An 18,721-nucleotide genomic window follows, 5' to 3' on the forward strand; every position below is an offset into this window, starting at 1 on the left:
TTTGCCGAGGAAGGCTAACTTTCTAAGTTGACCTTCTTAAGATAGTTGACCCCAAACTTTCTAAATTGTCCTTCCTAAGATAGTTGACCCCAAACTTACAAAATGAAGGGTAATTTTGTTCTTCCTTTTTCTTGGGATTTCTATACATCATTCTTAAGATTCATGTGTTATTCCTAATAATTCTTGTACAAGTCTTCAAAGGGCCATAAAAACAATCCTCCCCTGGTCACTTCCAAGCTTTCCTTTAACAAATAACAAACCAGACTCTTACCACTATTTCTCCCACAACGTAATTGAGTCTTTTTTCTTACACTCGTCATTATTTACCGTTATTCTCACACGCTTTTCCTTATTCTCACACACCTAGGACTATGTCAAGCTTGAGAGAGTTGGAAGGATGCATAGATCACACGATGAGCACCAAAGTATCCCCTAGGAAATTGCCCTACTCCCATAAATAACATACCATGTTTGAACATAAAGACATATCATAAATGTCCATGGATTCCTTGGCTAAGGTGCAAGGTAGGCTTATCCACTCGCACATCCAAAACGAGCAAAAGTTGCCATTTAGAGTGAGCTATTATACATGCTCCTGTTATTTCCTTGCACAAGTGAAACCACACATGGATGTGCTATGCCTTAGAGGAATGGCCAAGCTATCGCAGAGTGAGGACCTAATATAGCTTGGTGTGCTTAGTTTCTCACAATATATGACCCCAAGCACTGAACAAGGAAATTGAGAGCAATGGTAGGGCAAGAGCTACAGGTCCACCAACTCTTGCTTGATGGACTCCATGTTGCTCCCTAGCTTCCACTGGTTGAAGAACCCTAGAAAAAATACATGGCAACAAAGCCCTGTGTATAGGGACTTATTCCCAAGACTAAGACAAGGAACACAATGGAGTGGGAGTAGATCTAGAGACTAGATCTTATCCTCCAGTAGTGGGTGCACATGTGCTCACACTCTTGACCCATGTTAAATAGAAGGATAGGTATAATAGGTGTAACCTCAGCACCCTAGCCCACCTCAACAACCCCAGTCAATACAACTGGGTTGAGTACGTTTGTAAGGAGTTGGTGGCTCAATGTGAGAACCCCCAAACAAAGATAACAACTGGGTCGAGTACTTTTGTAAGAAGCTGGTGGCTCAATGTGAGAGCACCCACTCCAAAGCCTTTTCGCTAGACTTCACCTTTCCCCTTACTAACCCCTCCAAATGGGAATCTTACAAAGACACCCTTCCATTGTAGCTCCCATTGACATCCCCCTCACCCAGTGTAGATGCCATTTTCCTAACAAGTTCATTTTTAAAGTTATACAAAGACTCAAAAATGGTAAGGCAAAGGATCACAATCACGACTACTGTGATCCTAGCCAATATGTTTAATGAGACGCAAGAGCACAGCTAGCTATAGATTGAACATCTACAAAAGAAGCAAGGAGAGACTATTGGGCAAAGGGGAAGACAAGTCCAAAGTTCAAGAGTTGCGAAGAACATAAAATGGCCTAAGGAGCCATGATAGACTAGATGTGGATGCGACAAAAAGACTTAAGGGTAGAGGAATATAAGAACCTCCACGCCCACAAAAGATCCACCAAGCCACAACGAGCAACAACCACTCTTAGACAAGATGCATTTGGAAAGAGAATGATCATTTAAGAGGTGCAATAATCTTCACGATATTACAAGGTGACGTGGATGTGGTCATGTACTAACCTAAATCACTTTGTCCTGCCTAACATGGACACAATGTGTCTCCTCTATTAATGTTGATGGCATGTATCACTTTTAAAAAGCAACCACATATACAAACAATCCTAAATGCGTTTCTTTCAACCTAATTTAAGAAGATTTCCCTAGCCTCAATCACTTAATTTTCCTTCCCATGAAGAAGATTTCCCTAGACTGTACATAAAATTCTGCACGCTACATCACAAGAAGACGAGTGAAGAAACTAACCACTTGGCACTGAGAAAAAAAAAAGGTCTTCATCATCACACTTGGATTACAAGAAGAAGAATACAGACAGAAATTAACCATTCAAAGTATCAGCCACAAAGTGTCTTCATCACACTCCATCCGCTGATCACTTGTTTGCCATTATGTCAGATGTCTGCCTCCTAGGATTCAAGCTCTGAAATTCAAGCTCTGAAATTCGTATCTCTGTTCGTCTCACCGATTCCTTGAGGATTGATATCAACTGCAAGATGGTACATGAAAGTCATCAACAATCTTGTGAGCTGAATGCAAAGTTGTTCATGGTTGGCAAGCATATAAATGAAATGAAACTATGATTCAATTTGACATTCATGGTTGAAAAGACATGGCGCACTCTAATGATTGCTAGCACACACTGATTGCTAGCACACCAGATTAGGGTTGTACTGCAGGACGTGCATAAGACCAGATTCCGTATTACAGTTTGGGTTGTATGAGTACTTGGTCATGCCTTTTGGTCTTACAAATGCACCTACTAGTTTTGGTCTTACAAGGGCAAACAGGGCAAGTTTTGCCCTTGCTTTGGCTGGTCATGTGGTCGGCATGCAGCTGTCCAGCTAATAAATAGTCAAGTAGCTTGCTTTTTTTTTTTTTGGGGGGTCCGAATGGACTGCCACACATGCCTCAAAAACCCAAGACCTTAAGGCCACTGGCAAGAAACGAGACTAGTGATCATCTCCTACCTAGAATCCTGTGGTATAGAGGGACCTTGGGACATGTCTCCGTGATATTAGGCTTGGATTAGCCTTGGTACCCGTGGGGGGGATCTTGATACCCGCAACTGACTTGGGGTCTTGATACCCGCGACTAGACCTAAGCAGATACTGAAGGTGCAATGCTATTGAGACTGGGGGGGGGATTGTGTATAGTGCATGTGCATGCATACAATTAAATGCATGCCTGAAATATGTTTTTGAATGCTATGTTTTCACATACATGTGGACCCAATATGGTACTCCTCATACTGGCACGAGGGTGTCTGGCCTCCACGTTTGCACTTAGGTTTGCTTGCTTGCTTGACGGGGAGTGGAATCGCACATGCTCTTTCTTGCTTGGGTATGAGGAGATCGGGAGCTCCCACTCAAGAGGAAGCCGCCATAATTTGATTGTGCGCACAAGAGCCTACGCTGGCCGTAGCTGTACAGCAGGCGCTATATATATATAACAACTCTCGGCTGCCCGTGTTGCTGAGCCGATTTCGGTCACCTTTATATGCATCTGAATACACCATGCTGCAGAGCTACTTTGCTTCATATTGCTACATCTCTGCACAGCCTAGCACAATTACAGCAGCACCATACAGCACTGCCAACAAACTCCCCATCTATGCTAACCAGCGCTGCCTTCTACCACTTTGCTCCACCAGCTGCAGAGCCACATACAGCCACCATTTGCAACTCTGATCTGCACAGCTCAGCCCTGTTATGCCCAGTAGTGAAGCCTTATAGCACTCTCCTCCTACTTGCGGACTTGAAATGAGGAGGGCCACAACACTTTGTCATGGGGAAGATGAGGGTATCCCAAAACCATTGCCCGCAGATCGAATATATTTCTGGATCAATCTCTGTACTTGTCCAATGCAAGAGCAGGAGAGCCAATGGGAAGTAACGTACCGCATCATGGCAAGAAGCACCTGATTAGCCAGTCACATGCTGCTAGCCCAGACAGCAAGGCGGGGAAAGACATGTATGCTCCAATACATCAGCTTTTTGTGAATGGTCACAAGAAGAAGGGCTAGCTGCAACTCAGCCTCCACAACAGGAATGACCTCTATCACTCACATTTTTGGACTCTGTACCCAGATTTTGTTGAGAGGTCTTTCCTGCTAGTTAAGGTCATGATAAAAGCGCTCAAGGCCCTTTGTTATCAGCACAATGTAAGTTAGAACCAGCACTATGATCTTCACACTACAACAAACAAGGGAGTGGGAGAATCACCACATCTTTCGACTACATGATAGATGGTCAAAAGAGGAGAAGAAAGCACAAAGAGGACAAGGCAAATTACTACTCTAGGCATATGGACTAGGCCCAAGATAATTCAGGACACTCCCTGCTAGGAGATGTTGATCGCAGCCAGTTCAAAAGGATGGATGTTGTTACTTGTCACATGAGTGATAAAGACCAGATGCCTCATATCTCGGAGTGATAAAGACCAGATGCCTCATATCTCGGAGCCAGTTGCATTGAAACGCGTTTCAAACTGAAAGGGACCCGTTTCAAACTGAAAGGGACCCGTTTCAAACCTTGGCCACATTTCAAACCCGTTTCAAACCTGCACTTTTTTTTTTAATATTAAAAACATCTGGCTCAGATATTTACACGTATATCTAGCATTTGCTATCCAATACATTCATGCATATATTCAGCATAGCACCATTTGCTGAATGCTTTCACTGATCACACATATTCTTGCATATAAACAACATATATGGCTTTGATTTTATACATGCTCCAAGGGGTTTTTTTGAATCGCGTTTCAAACTTTTTGGAAAGGTTTGGAACGTGAGCATCATGGCACAAAGAACAATAAATACATACCACATACAATATGCAAGGTAGAGCTCTGATTTCTTTGTAAAGCTCATGATAAGAAACCCAAGTTTCCACTCTCACAATAGAGCTCAAGAGGACACTGCACAGATGAGATACACTAGGAATTGTTGGGCTGGCTGGCAACTCTTTTTATAGGCCCAATCTGGTCCATGGCTGGCTCAAGGCGGTCAGGCGGTCACCCTGCCTGTTGGCCTTGCCAGCTGCACCAAAGATACTAGCCTTGCCCCTAAGATATGAGGTTGGCTTCTGATATTAGCAGGCTCCCCTGGCTATCTTTACTCCCTTTACCTGGTTCACTTAGGGTCTTCTGATTTCTTGCCATCTCTGCCATTAGCCTATCGATGTGTCTGATTTGATGTAGTGATGCGTATGAAAAAAGTATTTTTGGCTCACAGGACATAATGTTGCCATGATTCAAGAAGCATTGTCAAGCAGTCATGAGAAGGTCACAACTTCTCACTCTTTCGTGCATTTCGCGTCCCCTGAATTGGACCTTGAGAGCAACCTCGGCTAGGTCCTAGATATCAAGAAACCCTACATATACCGGAGCATTCAGAAGCACATGTGAACAAATACCTGGCATAAAGGTCACCTAGGTGCTCCACATAACCTATAATAATCAAAGGGCTAGCAAATCATCCATAGTCCTAGGGTTTTCCAGGAGAATGACAGCATGAGAGGAAGGGCCTTTTTAGAGGAACTTGCCTCCATAAAGATGCATTCACTGGGTGGCCAGTCTCAAAGAGCTCAAGAGAGAATCATTCATAAATAAATACCCATGTTCATCACATGACGTTTCCACCCATCTCTTACTCCATTTCAGCACATAAATGCATGCTTGGTATCACATGTAATAGGGGTCAGAGAAGTAGGGTGTGCAACTGTGTAAACACTGAGAAAAATAACCAAATACAAACTCGCCTAATCAATGCCAAAGGTCAATAGACACTCAATTTATTTTGCCAAACCTGGTTGATCTCTTCTCTGGTGATGATAAGCGGGGGTGACATCATGATCGTATCCCCTGCAAAACGCAGCAGCAAACCTTGCTCTGCACACTGACTTGCAAAATACTTCCCTATGGCTGCACACAGCATCACAAACATGAGACCCTTACTGCTTTTCAAGAAGAGGAGTATTAAGGTGAACAAAAAACTTAGTGCAAAAAAAGGTGCTGTGAATGAGGGAAGCTTATTGCAAATCATGCGTGTGTGAAATAACAATGACTGGGCTTTTGGGTGCCCAACAATGTTGGCCCGCAGAAAGGGGGTGCACAGTCAAGGTCAGTCAAACTTGGGCCAAGAAACAGGGGTGCACAGCCAAGGTCTGGGCCTAGAAAGAGGGGTCCCTCTCCACTTGTAGAGCATCATCGTAACATCCAAAGTGAGGTATTGGTTGCAAACAGTTTTTCTTTTCTGGAAAAAATACAATGGTGCTATCTTGGATTCTCAAATACCAGGATAAACAAAGGCACAGGTGAAAGGGCAATGCTAGTTGTGGAGAGTTGCTTCCTCAACTCTCCAAGGAAGCAGCTCCAACCAATAAAAGTTACCACATATCCATGCACCACATTGGTAAAGGTTGCCAAAAGAAACCGAAAGAAGCTGTTTAATAAGGCAGGAGAAGGTCACCATTGATACAACAGCACCAGTTGCCCCATCAAACCTTGTGAAGTGTCGGCCTTTTGTATGTCTGAGTAGGGCTAGATCTTAGTAGCTCTCCAATAGCACGACCACATTATGTGCAGAGGCACATTACATGAATATCCTATTTATTGGATGGCAGAGGAGGGGCGTGGGGGGGTGGGGGGCGTGTGGGGTTACACATGTTTTTCATATGGATGCAGATAGAAGTACCTAGAATAAACCCATTGTCTCCTTGCTCCAAAGCCTAGGCACCTACATAGGGTCTACCTAGCTAAACCCTCATTGCTCTCAGGTGACTTCCTCACAGCAGTACCATGTCTCTTTCCTTCAAGGAAATAAAACCAAGCTCAAAATATCTAAATTCCAGTTGAGAGCAAACCCCATGACTCTGGAAACAGGTCAGTCGGAGACTTATTCCTTGTAAATTCTATTCCCAAAACAAGCCCGATTCCACGCACCTAAGTTCACAAAAATCATGAGTGGAAATTAGATGAGCTTTGTAGAGCTAAGTTCACAAAAATCATCAGTGGAGATTAGATGAGCTTTGTAGAACTTATCCAATTCCATGCATGCCAAGACAGAATTTTGGATCCAGTACCTCTCCAACCACAGGGCTTCCAGCAATGGCCTCCCGCACACCCTCTTGAAAAAGAGGAGCAACGCTTTTCACATGATCAACGATTTTTCTTTCCCTGTGGAAAAAGAATGACATTACAAAAAGGAACAATCCAGTCAATGACAATCACTATCTTACAGAAAAGAAACTTCCATTTGTCACATCCCACTTGTAAATCTTGAGTGTCTCGATCGCAACAGCAGTTGGCACCGGATGCCCAGTGTATGTAAAACCGTGCCAGAAAGATCCTAGCATCAAAATTGAGAAGCATTTTACTGCAAGTACAAGAACAACAATGGCTACGGTGGGCTATGCTTGAGTGGCGTGGATTTCCGGTAGACTTTAAAGTACGAAACACTTAAGTAAATTGGTAAGTCCCTTATACATCAAGTGCGGATCAAGGGCCTACATATGCAACACTCCGGGCTCATTTCAATTGATGCAGAGGTTTCCAGAAAAGGGTGGGCACCTGGTCAGGGCTGTTTTGGGGCTGCCCATGGATAGCAGAGGCTACCCAGAAAGCATTCAGGACTCCTACTTTTCCTTGTACCTGCTGTCCATGCTGAGTATACCTGCTGTCCATACTTGCTCCATATATTTCTGGCTTGTCAATTCTCATAGGCCTATGTCACTGCACCTAATCTACCATGTGCATTCCCGTTACTAAGGGTCTATCCCTTTATCAATTAGGGTTCAGAAATGACTAACACTCTCCTTACCCTATCATCCTAGGGTCGCCCAATAGACATGCCACAAGCATCCTGGTCCCAGATGATTCATGTGTGCTGAGCACATTTCAAAACTAACTTGACCATGCAATCTATTCTTAGTTGTTACTCAGAAAGGTGATTCCCATTAAAAGATGGCTTCCTCCAGCAGACAAGGCACAGGAACTAGCGCCGTATTTCTAGGAGCTAAGTCATCCATCATGTAAAATCATGCACATGAAGCAATTCCCTACCTGCTATAAATTACAATCTCAACATCAACTAGACTGCATTAAAAGACAGTAGCAGAGAAGAGGTGTTTACCAATCCGATTACTCTGTAAGCCAACTACCTCAGCAATGTGTGGGCTCAATAAGACAGCCCCAATTGGCAGATAACCAGATGACAGTGCCTGTAATCCCACATGCTCTTCAAAGTAAACAACATTTTTCACTGTGGCACACTTTTTTCACGCATGTATACTTAATGGACTAATCTAGCAACGCTATCTTAGTAAGCATAACAGGAATTGCTTAAGCAGCATGCACACAGAGAGTGGGATTGAAAACAGCACATGATCTCTAGGCCCCTGGATCTACTGCAACAGGAAGCCCTAGACTCATCTGTGGTAATTGCTGCTGCTTGAGATGAATTGGATGCTCTTTAAATGTCTCCCTTTGCTGCTCCCAATGACTTTGTAGAATGGGGAGAGATGGTAGGACAGCTTGCATTGATTTGTGAGTGTTTTTGTATTAACTGTATTCACACTTAGATGTTGGGTGAGCATCCTATTGCCCATTCTTGGACGTTGGTACCCTGCCCTACACACAGCTTTTCCTTGTCCCTCTTTGGATTAGGGCTCACAACATGGGTTTCTAAAACCTCGCCTGCCTGAACTAGCCCGTCCCTACCATAACAAATGCATTCAATCTTTTGTGCACCTGATTTAGTAGTATTATGAGTGTGAAACCTATTTCTTATAGTGTAAACCCTCCTTGCCACATCATCAAGGCTATTGCCCCAAGTTCCTTCTACTTTCTTCTTTATCATAAAGTATACTCCACATCTACTTCATTAAAATTCGTTGAAAATTCTTAAAAACTTTCCAGATCATAAAACAAAATCAATTATACATTTCCACACTCCTGCTGTAAATTATATCCACACATGCTAGAATAAAGTCACCCACTTAAGAGTCAGATAGTCAATAGAAGATCCATTACCTTAGCAATTGTTACAAGATCCGGTTTGATGTTGTATTTCTCACACCCAAACATTGTTCCTACCCTTCCGAAACCACAAATCACCTACTCATTGACAATGAAAGAGGTTGCACAAATGTCAGTTGAAAATCTCTGTGTGTGTGTGTGTGTGTGTGTGTGTGTGTGTGTGTGTGTGTGTGTAATATTCCATCATGAGATATTCCATAGACAACTTTGTATCACTTTTGGTCTCATAGAGCCTTTGGGTCTTTAGTAGACGTTTCATATAACTTTCTTTCTTTCTCTCTCAACCTGGAGACCTTGCCCTACTGTCCCCTGTATATACCCTGGCATCGTGGACTCACCTTGGACTAAGCTAGCACACTCCAACATGCGCAGCGTCCTCGACCCCCTTGATGCCAGCCCCAATCCGCTTGGCAGCTCCAAATCCAAGACACTCTCCAATGCCACAATGCCACTTTCACGTCGGACGGATACAGCGAGTCTCTCGACTCTCGGCTCATCTCTCCCATGGTGGGACACTCTGGACGGGCCCCTACCTCAACCACAAGGATGATCTTTATACTTTACCTCCCACTTGTTGATACACCACTTAGTCTATCATAGATTGAGATATCACTGTTTTGTATCAGGACATCTTTGTATCTAGATACTTAGTATGTTTTGTATAAGGACATCATTATATCTAGATACTTAGTATGTTTCTTTATTTTTTGTACTTTTCCATGATGAGATATTCCATGGACATCTTTGTATCACTTTTGGTCTCATAGACCCATTGGGTCTCTCTCTCTCTCTCTTTCACACACATTTGTGAGATTACCTATGAAGTACTCGGCTCCATTCTGGAGGACTGATTTGAGAAAGAAGGATTAGACGGGGATAGACAGTGATATTCTCTATACCACATGAGATAGTATTGGCCGAGTTTAGGGCGGCACAGCTGGTTCTTGATCCATTCTTTCAAACCATCACATACATCTCCCATTTGTACACATTGGACAGAGATCCCCCTCCCAAAGATGGTATTTCAGTCTTACAGCTTACACAGGAGGACCTGAGCATATCTTGGTATTCAAAGGTTGTGAGCTGGTTTGACATGCATGCCTTCAGATTGACTGCCTCCCCATTCTTGGATCTCTCTCGGCAACAGATCAACTATATCATCTATTTGGACCTACCCGGCTTCACATGAGTCGGGCACGGGTGAACCCGCTACAGCTTCCCATGGAATTCCAGAGAGCTTGTTTTGAGGGTTTCAGAGGATGGCTTCATTGAGACACCAGGGTTATCTCCAAAGACACGTGTCGCATGCCATGCGGATTGCCATTAACCAGCTGATATATCCTCACACCATCTGTGCATCGAGCCTGGGAGAGCCGAGGGCATTCCACAGGAGGCACAGATATGTAGGTTATGCAAGCCTGTGGAGATTGGGACGGAGGAGCACTACACGTGCCGATGCCCAACCTACCTAGAGACATGCGGGAGAATCCATTGCCTCCCGTGATGGTTGTGTTCCCCTTTCATGGGTGATGCAGTATAGAGATCACAGACACCTGGGCTTGTACTTGCTGGAGCTTCACAGTCATCAGAAGAACCTAATGAGTCAAGAAGGCAGGTTCAATATGACACTGCTCAGACCTCCATTACACACCTTTTTGGGCCCCACAAGACAAACACAGCAGCTACCACCCAATCCTTGCACGACCAGAGGGAGCATGTAGGTCATGGACGACACACTTGAGCCCACGACCGTCTCATTGCACACACCGAAGAAGTTACGAGAGGGGATGCGATCTCTCTAGTGCAATGTGGGCACCGCATATGGGCCATGGGCACATGTAAATATTCACATGTGCTCATTTTAGTCTCATAGACCCTTCAGGGTCTTTCGTAGGCGTTCAAAATAATCTGTCTCTTTATATGGCCTATGCACCTGAGGCTATGTGCGCGGCTTGTCCATTTGCTACCCAAACACCCTTTTGCTGACCCCAATTGCCCATTTTCAGCCCTAATCGCCCATTCACTGGCCCAATCACCCAGTCACTGCCCTGTTTGACCAGTGGCTCCCCTATTCACCGATTGCCCCCAATCGCCCATTCACAGCCCTGGTTGCTGACTCACATATGTGACATTATATAGACCCCACTCCTGTGACTCTAAAAGATCTCGTAGATCTAGCGCTATGGTGTAGAGGGCCGACTCAGTCTAGTGGGGAAGAAGAGTGGACAGATTTTGTTTGTACAATGTATCCAGTTCATGAGAGAAGTGACAGTTCACGAGAGAAGTGATAGTGATGAGATGTGGCTCTTAAAGGCCTCATGAGCCGCTTTTGCAAGCTGTCTTCTGGCAAATCAGGGCCTTTGCTGGCATAGCTGCCACCCTCTCTGCTATCCCCAATATCCAAGCCTTGCTTCTGTGCTGCCACCATGTGCATCCCAGTTGACGACTGCCAATTGGACAGTTTTCAGGGTCATTTCTGGCCAAACTGGGGTATGGCACATCCCATACCCGCAGTTAAGATTTCGACTTTGAGGTTATAGACTTTCTAATTCCATGCTTAATCTTGATTAATCAACAGGTATTTTAAGACGCAAAATGTATACCTCATCAGCAATGAAGAGGACGTCATGTCTTCTCAGCACAGCTTGAACCTGTCAAATCATGACAACTTTCCTTCTTAAGACTGAACATGTAACAAATCCAGAAATTGCTTGACTAAGAGATCCATCTGATGCAGCTAACCTTCTCAAAGTAGGTATCAGGAGGAGGGATAACACCACCAGCACCCATGACAGGCTCTGCAATGAACGCTGCAATCTGTGCAACCCATTTTGATCACATAATGCTGACAGTAGCACAACACCTACATACAGCTCTCTCTCTCTCTCTCTTTCTCGGACTGAGTACTTACAGTATCTGGACCCTCCTTGATGATCAGTTGTTCCAGGTTATTTGCTAATCTAGTTGCAAAATCTTCCTCGCTCTCACCTGTTACAACATTTTTGCAAGAAAGCATGAGAAAACATACAGAAATTACTATTAACTCACATAAAATTCATCAGTTTAACATTAATGTAAAACAACATCCTGCAAAAAGTATGAGGCTTTGCACAAGATTCGTGCCTGGATTGTGATAGCGCCAGTAGTGTGGACAATCTGTGTGTAGGACAGACGGTATTGGCAAATCGAAGCTCCTGTGAAGGTCAGTCAGTCTACAAAACAATGAAACTATGAGGTCAGACAAATAGGCTGACCTCTGGTGATAGGCTGTAATGAGAACATAAAAACTCATCAATCACAAGCTTTGTATTTCTATACAAGAACATGATACCCCGTGAGGCTTGCTGCTGCTACGGTTGATCCATGATAGCTGCCAACAGTCAGAGACAAGAAGTTAGACACTCTTCCTCTTTCGGAAGATGAAGTCTAGCAGCCTTAGCCAAGACCTAGAGAAATTACCCCGTCTGTCGGGCAATGATTTTCTTCTTCTGTGGCCTTCCTAGAGCATTGTTGTAGTACCAAACCAGCTTCACCTGCAAACAGCTCTCCAAGGGTGGGAAGGCTGAAAGTATTTACTTTGAACCCGCGCGCATTCGTGTACACAGGCACAAGCATACATGTGTGCACATGCACGCGCGTGCACACCCACATACAAAGAGAAGGAGCAGAAAACAATGTTTGGGAAAAGGACAAGCTCAGCCAGGTAGCTCTCCACGGGCTTCTCTGAGCATAAGTAAGCTCTACATGAGATTGTTATACTCTTGTGGCTACTCGGGCATGGATCCAGAGTCCTCCAGAATCTGCACAAGTCAGGTGCACTGTCTTTCATAGGGAAAATTGGGATCATGGGACCTTCTCCTAGTCTTCTCTTCCACTCCCTCAATACTCTTTGGGAATCATCAAACCCCAGAAGAACTTGCCTTTTGGGATGGTTAGAGCCCCAACCCACAGAGCCCTTAGGGGAGGAGCAGCGCAAGGAGGTTGCACTAGTCCCATGCAGAGGTTCACCTAAACTTTACCTGTTTTCAGCTGAAATTTTTATTTATCAGATACTATAATTAGTTTCATAGATCCAAAACATCTAGCGAGAAATGAGCTCCAACGTTACTCACCGTAGTTTTAGCTTAACACTCAGAAATTCATTGTTTTAGCAGCACTTCGAAAACATAGGAGACATTCGTGGAAAAGGGACTTTTCTCCATTTTGGGCCTGCTCGAATTCACTGCTCCTCCCCTAAGGGCTCCGTGGGCCGGGGCTCTTATTGTGCAGCCTTGGCCGCGGTTTTGTATCATTCTATTCCTAATTAATAGTGGTCTCATTTCTTGCAAAATGCACATTAAGGCAGTTTACACACCACCGGCTGCCCGTGTTTGGGCAGCAGGGGCGTTCTTTATCATTAAAATGCTTGCCCACCCATCCCTGCCCGCCCATCCCTGACGTAGGGCGGGCAGGCACACATTCGGTGTGTAAATACCCTAACAATGTGACCAAAACAGAATTTGAGAGTCCACAAAGACAAACTTGCACATGTCCCATTGAAAATTGTGAGAATGAAGCACTCTACCGGAAGGCAAGTATTCACAGAGGCCCCACAGACAAACCATCTTGGATGGATTGAATCTTATACAAGTATTAGCTGCAAATGAGAATTGCCACAGCCAGGCCATGCAGTGCACCAAAATTTGATGCAAAGGAAGGAGTCAAACAGAGGATGTATAAATTGAAAGCGGGCGCTTGGTTCACATAAGTAGGGCTGCATGTTTACAAGGACTTGAGCTAACCTGGGTGTCATTAGCCTCCGAGCCATCGTTCGTGAAGAATACTTTCGACATCTTCGCGGGCGTAAAAAGATCGATTAGCTCTTTGGACAGTTCCTGCAAGTTAACATCCTCCAACATTAATGAGCAACTGAGTGTACAAAATGTAGACGTACATGCAATCAACAGAGTTACCATAGTAGGTCCTGTGATATGGTTCGAAAACGAATGGTAAAACGGCAGAGTCTTCATCTGATTCACAGCAGCATTGATAAGACGAGGCTCTTGCCCCCCTGTAAATCCCAAATGTCTTTCTCAGTCAGACTCATGATCACTTCTTTTTCCTTTTCAAGGTTTCTTGCAAGTAATTACCAAGGCTCTTCACACACAAAGCTCAGCCCATCCCATCAGATGGGTGAGGCACGGGGGCTTAGAATTGGGGAGATTCCCTAATGTCCAAGGCTCACGGGCGGTCAAGAATATAGGCCCGTGAGCCTGAGTGTAAGCAAGCATCATGTGTGTAGAGGGCCTCAGATGAAAAAGAGAGCTCTTTTTCTTACATAGGATGTTAGCAATCCAACACACGGATCATGGGCACCTTGCATTAGAACGTCGGAATTGAAAATAAACATCCAACCCAACCCAATCGTGTAATGCGAGATGTTCGGTTGTACAACACTTGCCTAAAGATGTGCACCAAAGGCCAGCAAGGGCATCCAGATACTTTTTCCCGGTTTTGTCAAACACGTATGATCCCTGAGAGCAATAGAAAATGTTACACCATTATATTTTATTATGCTTCAAACACCCTCCAAAAAAAAGAAATAAAGAAAAGAGGTGAAAATCATGGGGTTGAAAGTGCTCCATGGGTGTGTAGCTCCATGGGTGCGTAGTCAAGTATACTTCCAGGTAGTGGAGGGTTTCACCAGATAGGGCTGTGATGCCTCCCAAAGTTGGGATTTCTATCCTGGTGCTCTTGGGGTATGCTAGCATGAACCGAATACGTTGCATCTATGTGGGGAACCATGCAAGCAAGCGAGAAGCAAGCCAAGCTACCAACACACACAAGCTTAATTGCTCTCGAGTCGCGGCGGCTGGAGCTCCCACCTCTGTCGACTACCACCCAGGCTATTATTCCAATACCAATCACTGAGCCACTATGACTACATAATATAGATTCCGCCAAATTTTGTTTTTTTTAAATTAATTTTTTAAAAAGATATCAATTCTACATGAAGGACCGTTTAAAGTAGCAGACCAGGTCTTCACTCTCAAAAATATCAAAGTACTGCTGCAAATGAAAATATTACCTCAGATCTCTCTATCACCAATGGATTGGTCTCTCGAGCTGCCGTAAAAGGAGCCAGTACTGCGCCGCGCCCATTGCCTTGAGCTTCATCATGCATAGCCCTCGTACGAAGAAACTTCAGCTATTGAATGTATGCACGCAGCACCAGTTGTTTTAAATTTTGTTAAAACTTGAATAGAGAGAGGGAGAGAGAAAAGAAGTTTGATGTAATAAAAAAGTGACCACCTTCGCCACATAGAACTCCGTCTTCTTCGGATGATGACGCTGCTGCCAAAGCTGGCTAATATCCTGCCAAAAAAGAAAAGAGGGCAGGTTTCTCAGGGAATGATCAAGACATCCACAAGCAGCATGGCCTTGACCATATTGACTCGAGGTGGGCTTTGGTGGTCTCTATAGGGTTTTCTCCTCCTCTATAATTGCTAGTCATGGCATGGGTGAGACCAGAAGATGCAGTTCTTTTAAAATAGCTGCGTCCCACGAGTCACACTTGCCACAGTTGTTTTTACACGCAAAGTGTTGCACAGGCAGGCGATGCAATTAATGTTGTTTCTTCTTCTTCTTCTTTTTTGAGATGCCAAGCTCCAACAATAACCATATCATTCCCTCTAAGAACAATCTTACGTACCCTGCTCTCGCTAGCTCCAGCTTCTACCAGCTGGTCTAGTCAAATTACTCCCCTAGCTAGCCAGCTCTCCTCTAGGCCGAATAATTAGAGAGCTGGGAAGAGCTGCAACAGTTCATGTTCAGGTTCGATCAAGGGCCCCCCATTTGTTGAGGGGGCTTCTGCTGCAAGTTCGGAGGTGAGGTTGGGAGTGTAGAAGCCATGCTTGCATCAAGGGCGGTTGGTTCGTTTAGGGCAAGGGCAGGGGTGTTGCCATCACTTGGTGCGTGTAGGGCACCAGCAAGGGCCGCTGGTTGGGCAACACGAGGAAATGCTTGCAGAGAGCAAGCATGCACCAGATGAGATGAACCTCTGTGGAGAGGGTTTGAGGACCAAGCAGGTACAGGAGCAATTGTATGCTCGGGGGTTGTATTGGCTTGGCAGCACGGTGATGGCCCCTCATCGTTGGACGGGGCGTTTTCACCAGATAGGAACAGGGGCCCCCTATCGTTTGAGGGAGCCCAGGCAGTATCATCAGACGAACAGGATGGCCCCCCATCGTTTGAGGGGGCCGGTTCACCTAGAGCAGCAAGGGAAAACCTGTAGAGGGTCGAATGAGTGCCACAGTGGGTATGTACTCGTGCAAGATCGAAGGAGGGCTGTGTAGAGGCCCTCAGGGCTCTGAATACAGCCCGACCCATAAAGGGTTTTGTTGAGGAGGGGCAAGACACGTGCCCAACTTCTTCAGGCATCCCTGCCAAAGGGGAAAAACATTTACTGGCGGGTGCATCGAGAGAAGAGTGTGATTCTCTACCTTCACCAAGTGTGGCCAGAGCACACGAAGGGGCTCTCTGAAGCGCAGCACTTTTTCGTGCTGTCAGAGAACAGCCATGCACCATACGAGCCTCTGAAGAGCGGTCTTGCAGAGAACTGAGTAGGACATGGCAGCCAGAGTATGGGGCAGCCGAAAGATGGGCCCCAGGGGAACCCAGGAGAGCGGCCGATACCATGTTAATAATTAGAAAGGGGCTAAGCTAGGAAGAAGCCATGGATGGCTGTGTAGACCAGAACAGAGTGCATGTATTGAACTGTATGTACGAGATTGATGTATACAAGGGTGAAGAGTAGGTACAAGAAGGTTACCTAACTACTCGGTGCCTAAGGGTGCATGTGGTGAATGCATGTGGGCGCCTATACACGTGGATGTATGAGGGCATGAGATGCATGTATGGTGGTGTAAACCATAATCTAACCCAGTTGATGTACGTTTACAAATGCACCCGTTGGGGTGACGGACGTTGTTGATTTATTGTTATTTATAATTTATTAATAACACTTAGTTCTTTCCTTTAGGGCTAGTGATAGAAGAAAACGGCATTTACATGTAATTATACCGACCAGTCATGCCCTTACGTTTAAAGGGGTGAAATTTACTGTTTTTAGAGTATATTACTGGCAAAATGACTAAATCAAGCATGAAAAACCGGTCAATTTTCTAATATGCCCTTATTTTTAAGGGCCGGGAAAAAGGTTTTTGTCGAGCACTGCCCCAACGAGCAACACAGAACACACCTAATTATTTGAGCTGCATTCAGATTATTAGAAAGGTGCAGAAGGAGATCTATCAGAGCCTCTCTGCGCAATCAATATTCAGGAGATGAAGGCTGCAGCTGCTTAATACACGTACCGAGCTGGAGAATGAATGAATGAAGGAGAGCTGCGACAACATGTTGGCGGAAGGGGAATTGTGAATTGAGCTGCTGCTGCTGGGTGTCGACGACCATCTCTTCTTATAGATCCTCTCATCACACCACCTTGTCGGGGCGGGAATTTCTTTCTTTTCTTTTTTTCTTCAAATATAAAAACTGTTTTGTCCTATTATTATCATAAGCGTCCACCGACATCGTGGGCAGCATGCGCAGAAACGGACATGACGGGAACACGGCTGTAGAGTGGAGTGGTTAAAGTGGACGATGTCTCAGCCGGTGGTATATAAACCGGTGTTTCTCGCCAAATTTTTTTTTAAAAAAACCATCATCCTAAATTTCAAAAGTTATTATTAAAGGGAATTTTCAAAACTTAAAGGTTTTTCTTCTACCGTCTCACAAAATTTGCAGGTTTTTTGGCACCTTCAAATTTTAAATTTACAGGTAATTTTCAAAATTTGAAGGTGCCATTACACTAAACCCGATTTTTATCGAGCACTATATATATATATATATATTGTTTTTTTAGTGTAATTACTTTTCCTCACATGTCCTTCTAAGGAAGGATAAGAATCAAGATCACATGGAACTTCTTACACTTGTCTTTTCTATAGTACTACTACTACTTACACTTTTGTAAGTGTACTCCATTATATCACATGCATAGTGTAATTCTATTTGTCATATTAATTATATATATCACATGCATTTGCACTGTTGGAGAGTATTATTTTTTCTTTCTTTCCTCTTAGTAGTGTAATTAGTTTTCCTCACATGTCCTTCTAAGGAAGGCTAAGATCACATGGAACTTCTTACACTTGTCTTTTCTAACAGCACTTACACTTGCATAGTGTACTCCATTATATCACATGCACATTGCATAGTGTACTCCGCTTGTCTTTTCTAATAGCACTTACACTTGTAAGTGTACTCCATTTGGATTAATTATATATCACATGCATTTGCACTATTGGAGAGTACATCTGTACATATTATATATCACAAGGATAAGATCAAAAGGAACTACCTCCTTGACACATATTATAAATCACACATATTTGCCATGTCAATTGGGGAATGAGCATTTTCATAGTTAATCACAAGGAACTAGTTCCAAGTTACACTTGACACATATTATATATCACATATATTTGCCATGTTGGGGAATGAGCTTTTCTTTTAACTATGAATTTCATAGGAAATTGTAATTTCTAACAAGCATTTTCTTCGCACCTTAATATGAAAAAGGAAATTTTCCTTCTCCCATCCACATCAATCTGAGAAGGGTTTTTTTTTGAAAGCTCTTTACAAAAACCCTACCCTCTACATTAATTTGTCGTTATTTAGTGCTTACAAGGACTTTTCACTCTTTCTATAAGGAACTGCAACGTCAAATAATTTCCCTTCTCACAGAAAGGCAAAGATTTAGTGCAAGCCTTCTAAGAAAGGGCAACTTGCAAGTGTTGAACATTAAAAGAAATATATGAAAAAACAAAAGGTAAAAATAATAATTCTTTAGGAGTAAGGAAAATATAATTAATTTAATTTCTTTTAAATGGAATCGCCTTGGAAGTTGCCGTTTGTAGTAATTTG

General features: G+C 43.9%; 1 protein-coding gene across 3 annotated transcripts; it reads right to left on the reverse strand.

Annotated features, from left to right (window-relative positions):
* Positions 1–1,973: 1,973 nt before the first annotated feature.
* On the reverse strand, positions 1,974–17,271 carry LOC147606872 (gamma-aminobutyrate transaminase 1, mitochondrial-like). 3 transcript variants are annotated; one of them, XM_086791615.1, is made up of 19 exons: positions 17,110–17,271; positions 15,047–15,109; positions 14,823–14,942; positions 14,196–14,268; positions 13,708–13,805; positions 13,537–13,629; positions 12,215–12,288; positions 12,087–12,125; positions 11,879–11,967; positions 11,667–11,743; positions 11,498–11,572; positions 11,359–11,406; positions 8,750–8,833; positions 7,851–7,938; positions 6,989–7,067; positions 6,802–6,895; positions 6,583–6,661; positions 5,526–5,641; positions 1,974–2,204 (listed from the first exon to the last, which is right to left on the reverse strand). In XM_086791615.1, exons 1-19 carry the CDS (start codon positions 17,149–17,151, stop codon positions 2,091–2,093), a joined length of 1,545 nt encoding a protein of 514 aa, XP_086647741.1. In that variant the 5' UTR covers positions 17,152–17,271; the 3' UTR covers positions 1,974–2,090. The 3 variants fall into 3 exon arrangements, with proteins under 3 accessions (XP_086647741.1, XP_086647742.1, XP_086647743.1); XM_086791616.1 differs by lacking the exon at positions 17,110–17,271 and adding an exon at positions 15,447–16,541; XM_086791617.1 differs by lacking the exon at positions 17,110–17,271 and adding an exon at positions 16,237–16,359.
* Between the last annotated feature and the right edge of the window lie 1,450 nt (positions 17,272–18,721).

This window comes from Cibotium barometz, chromosome 56, assembly GCF_041138505.1.
Source record: "Cibotium barometz isolate CiBa-2024 chromosome 56, ASM4113850v1, whole genome shotgun sequence".
Lineage (NCBI taxonomy): Eukaryota > Viridiplantae > Streptophyta > Polypodiopsida > Cyatheales > Cibotiaceae > Cibotium > Cibotium barometz.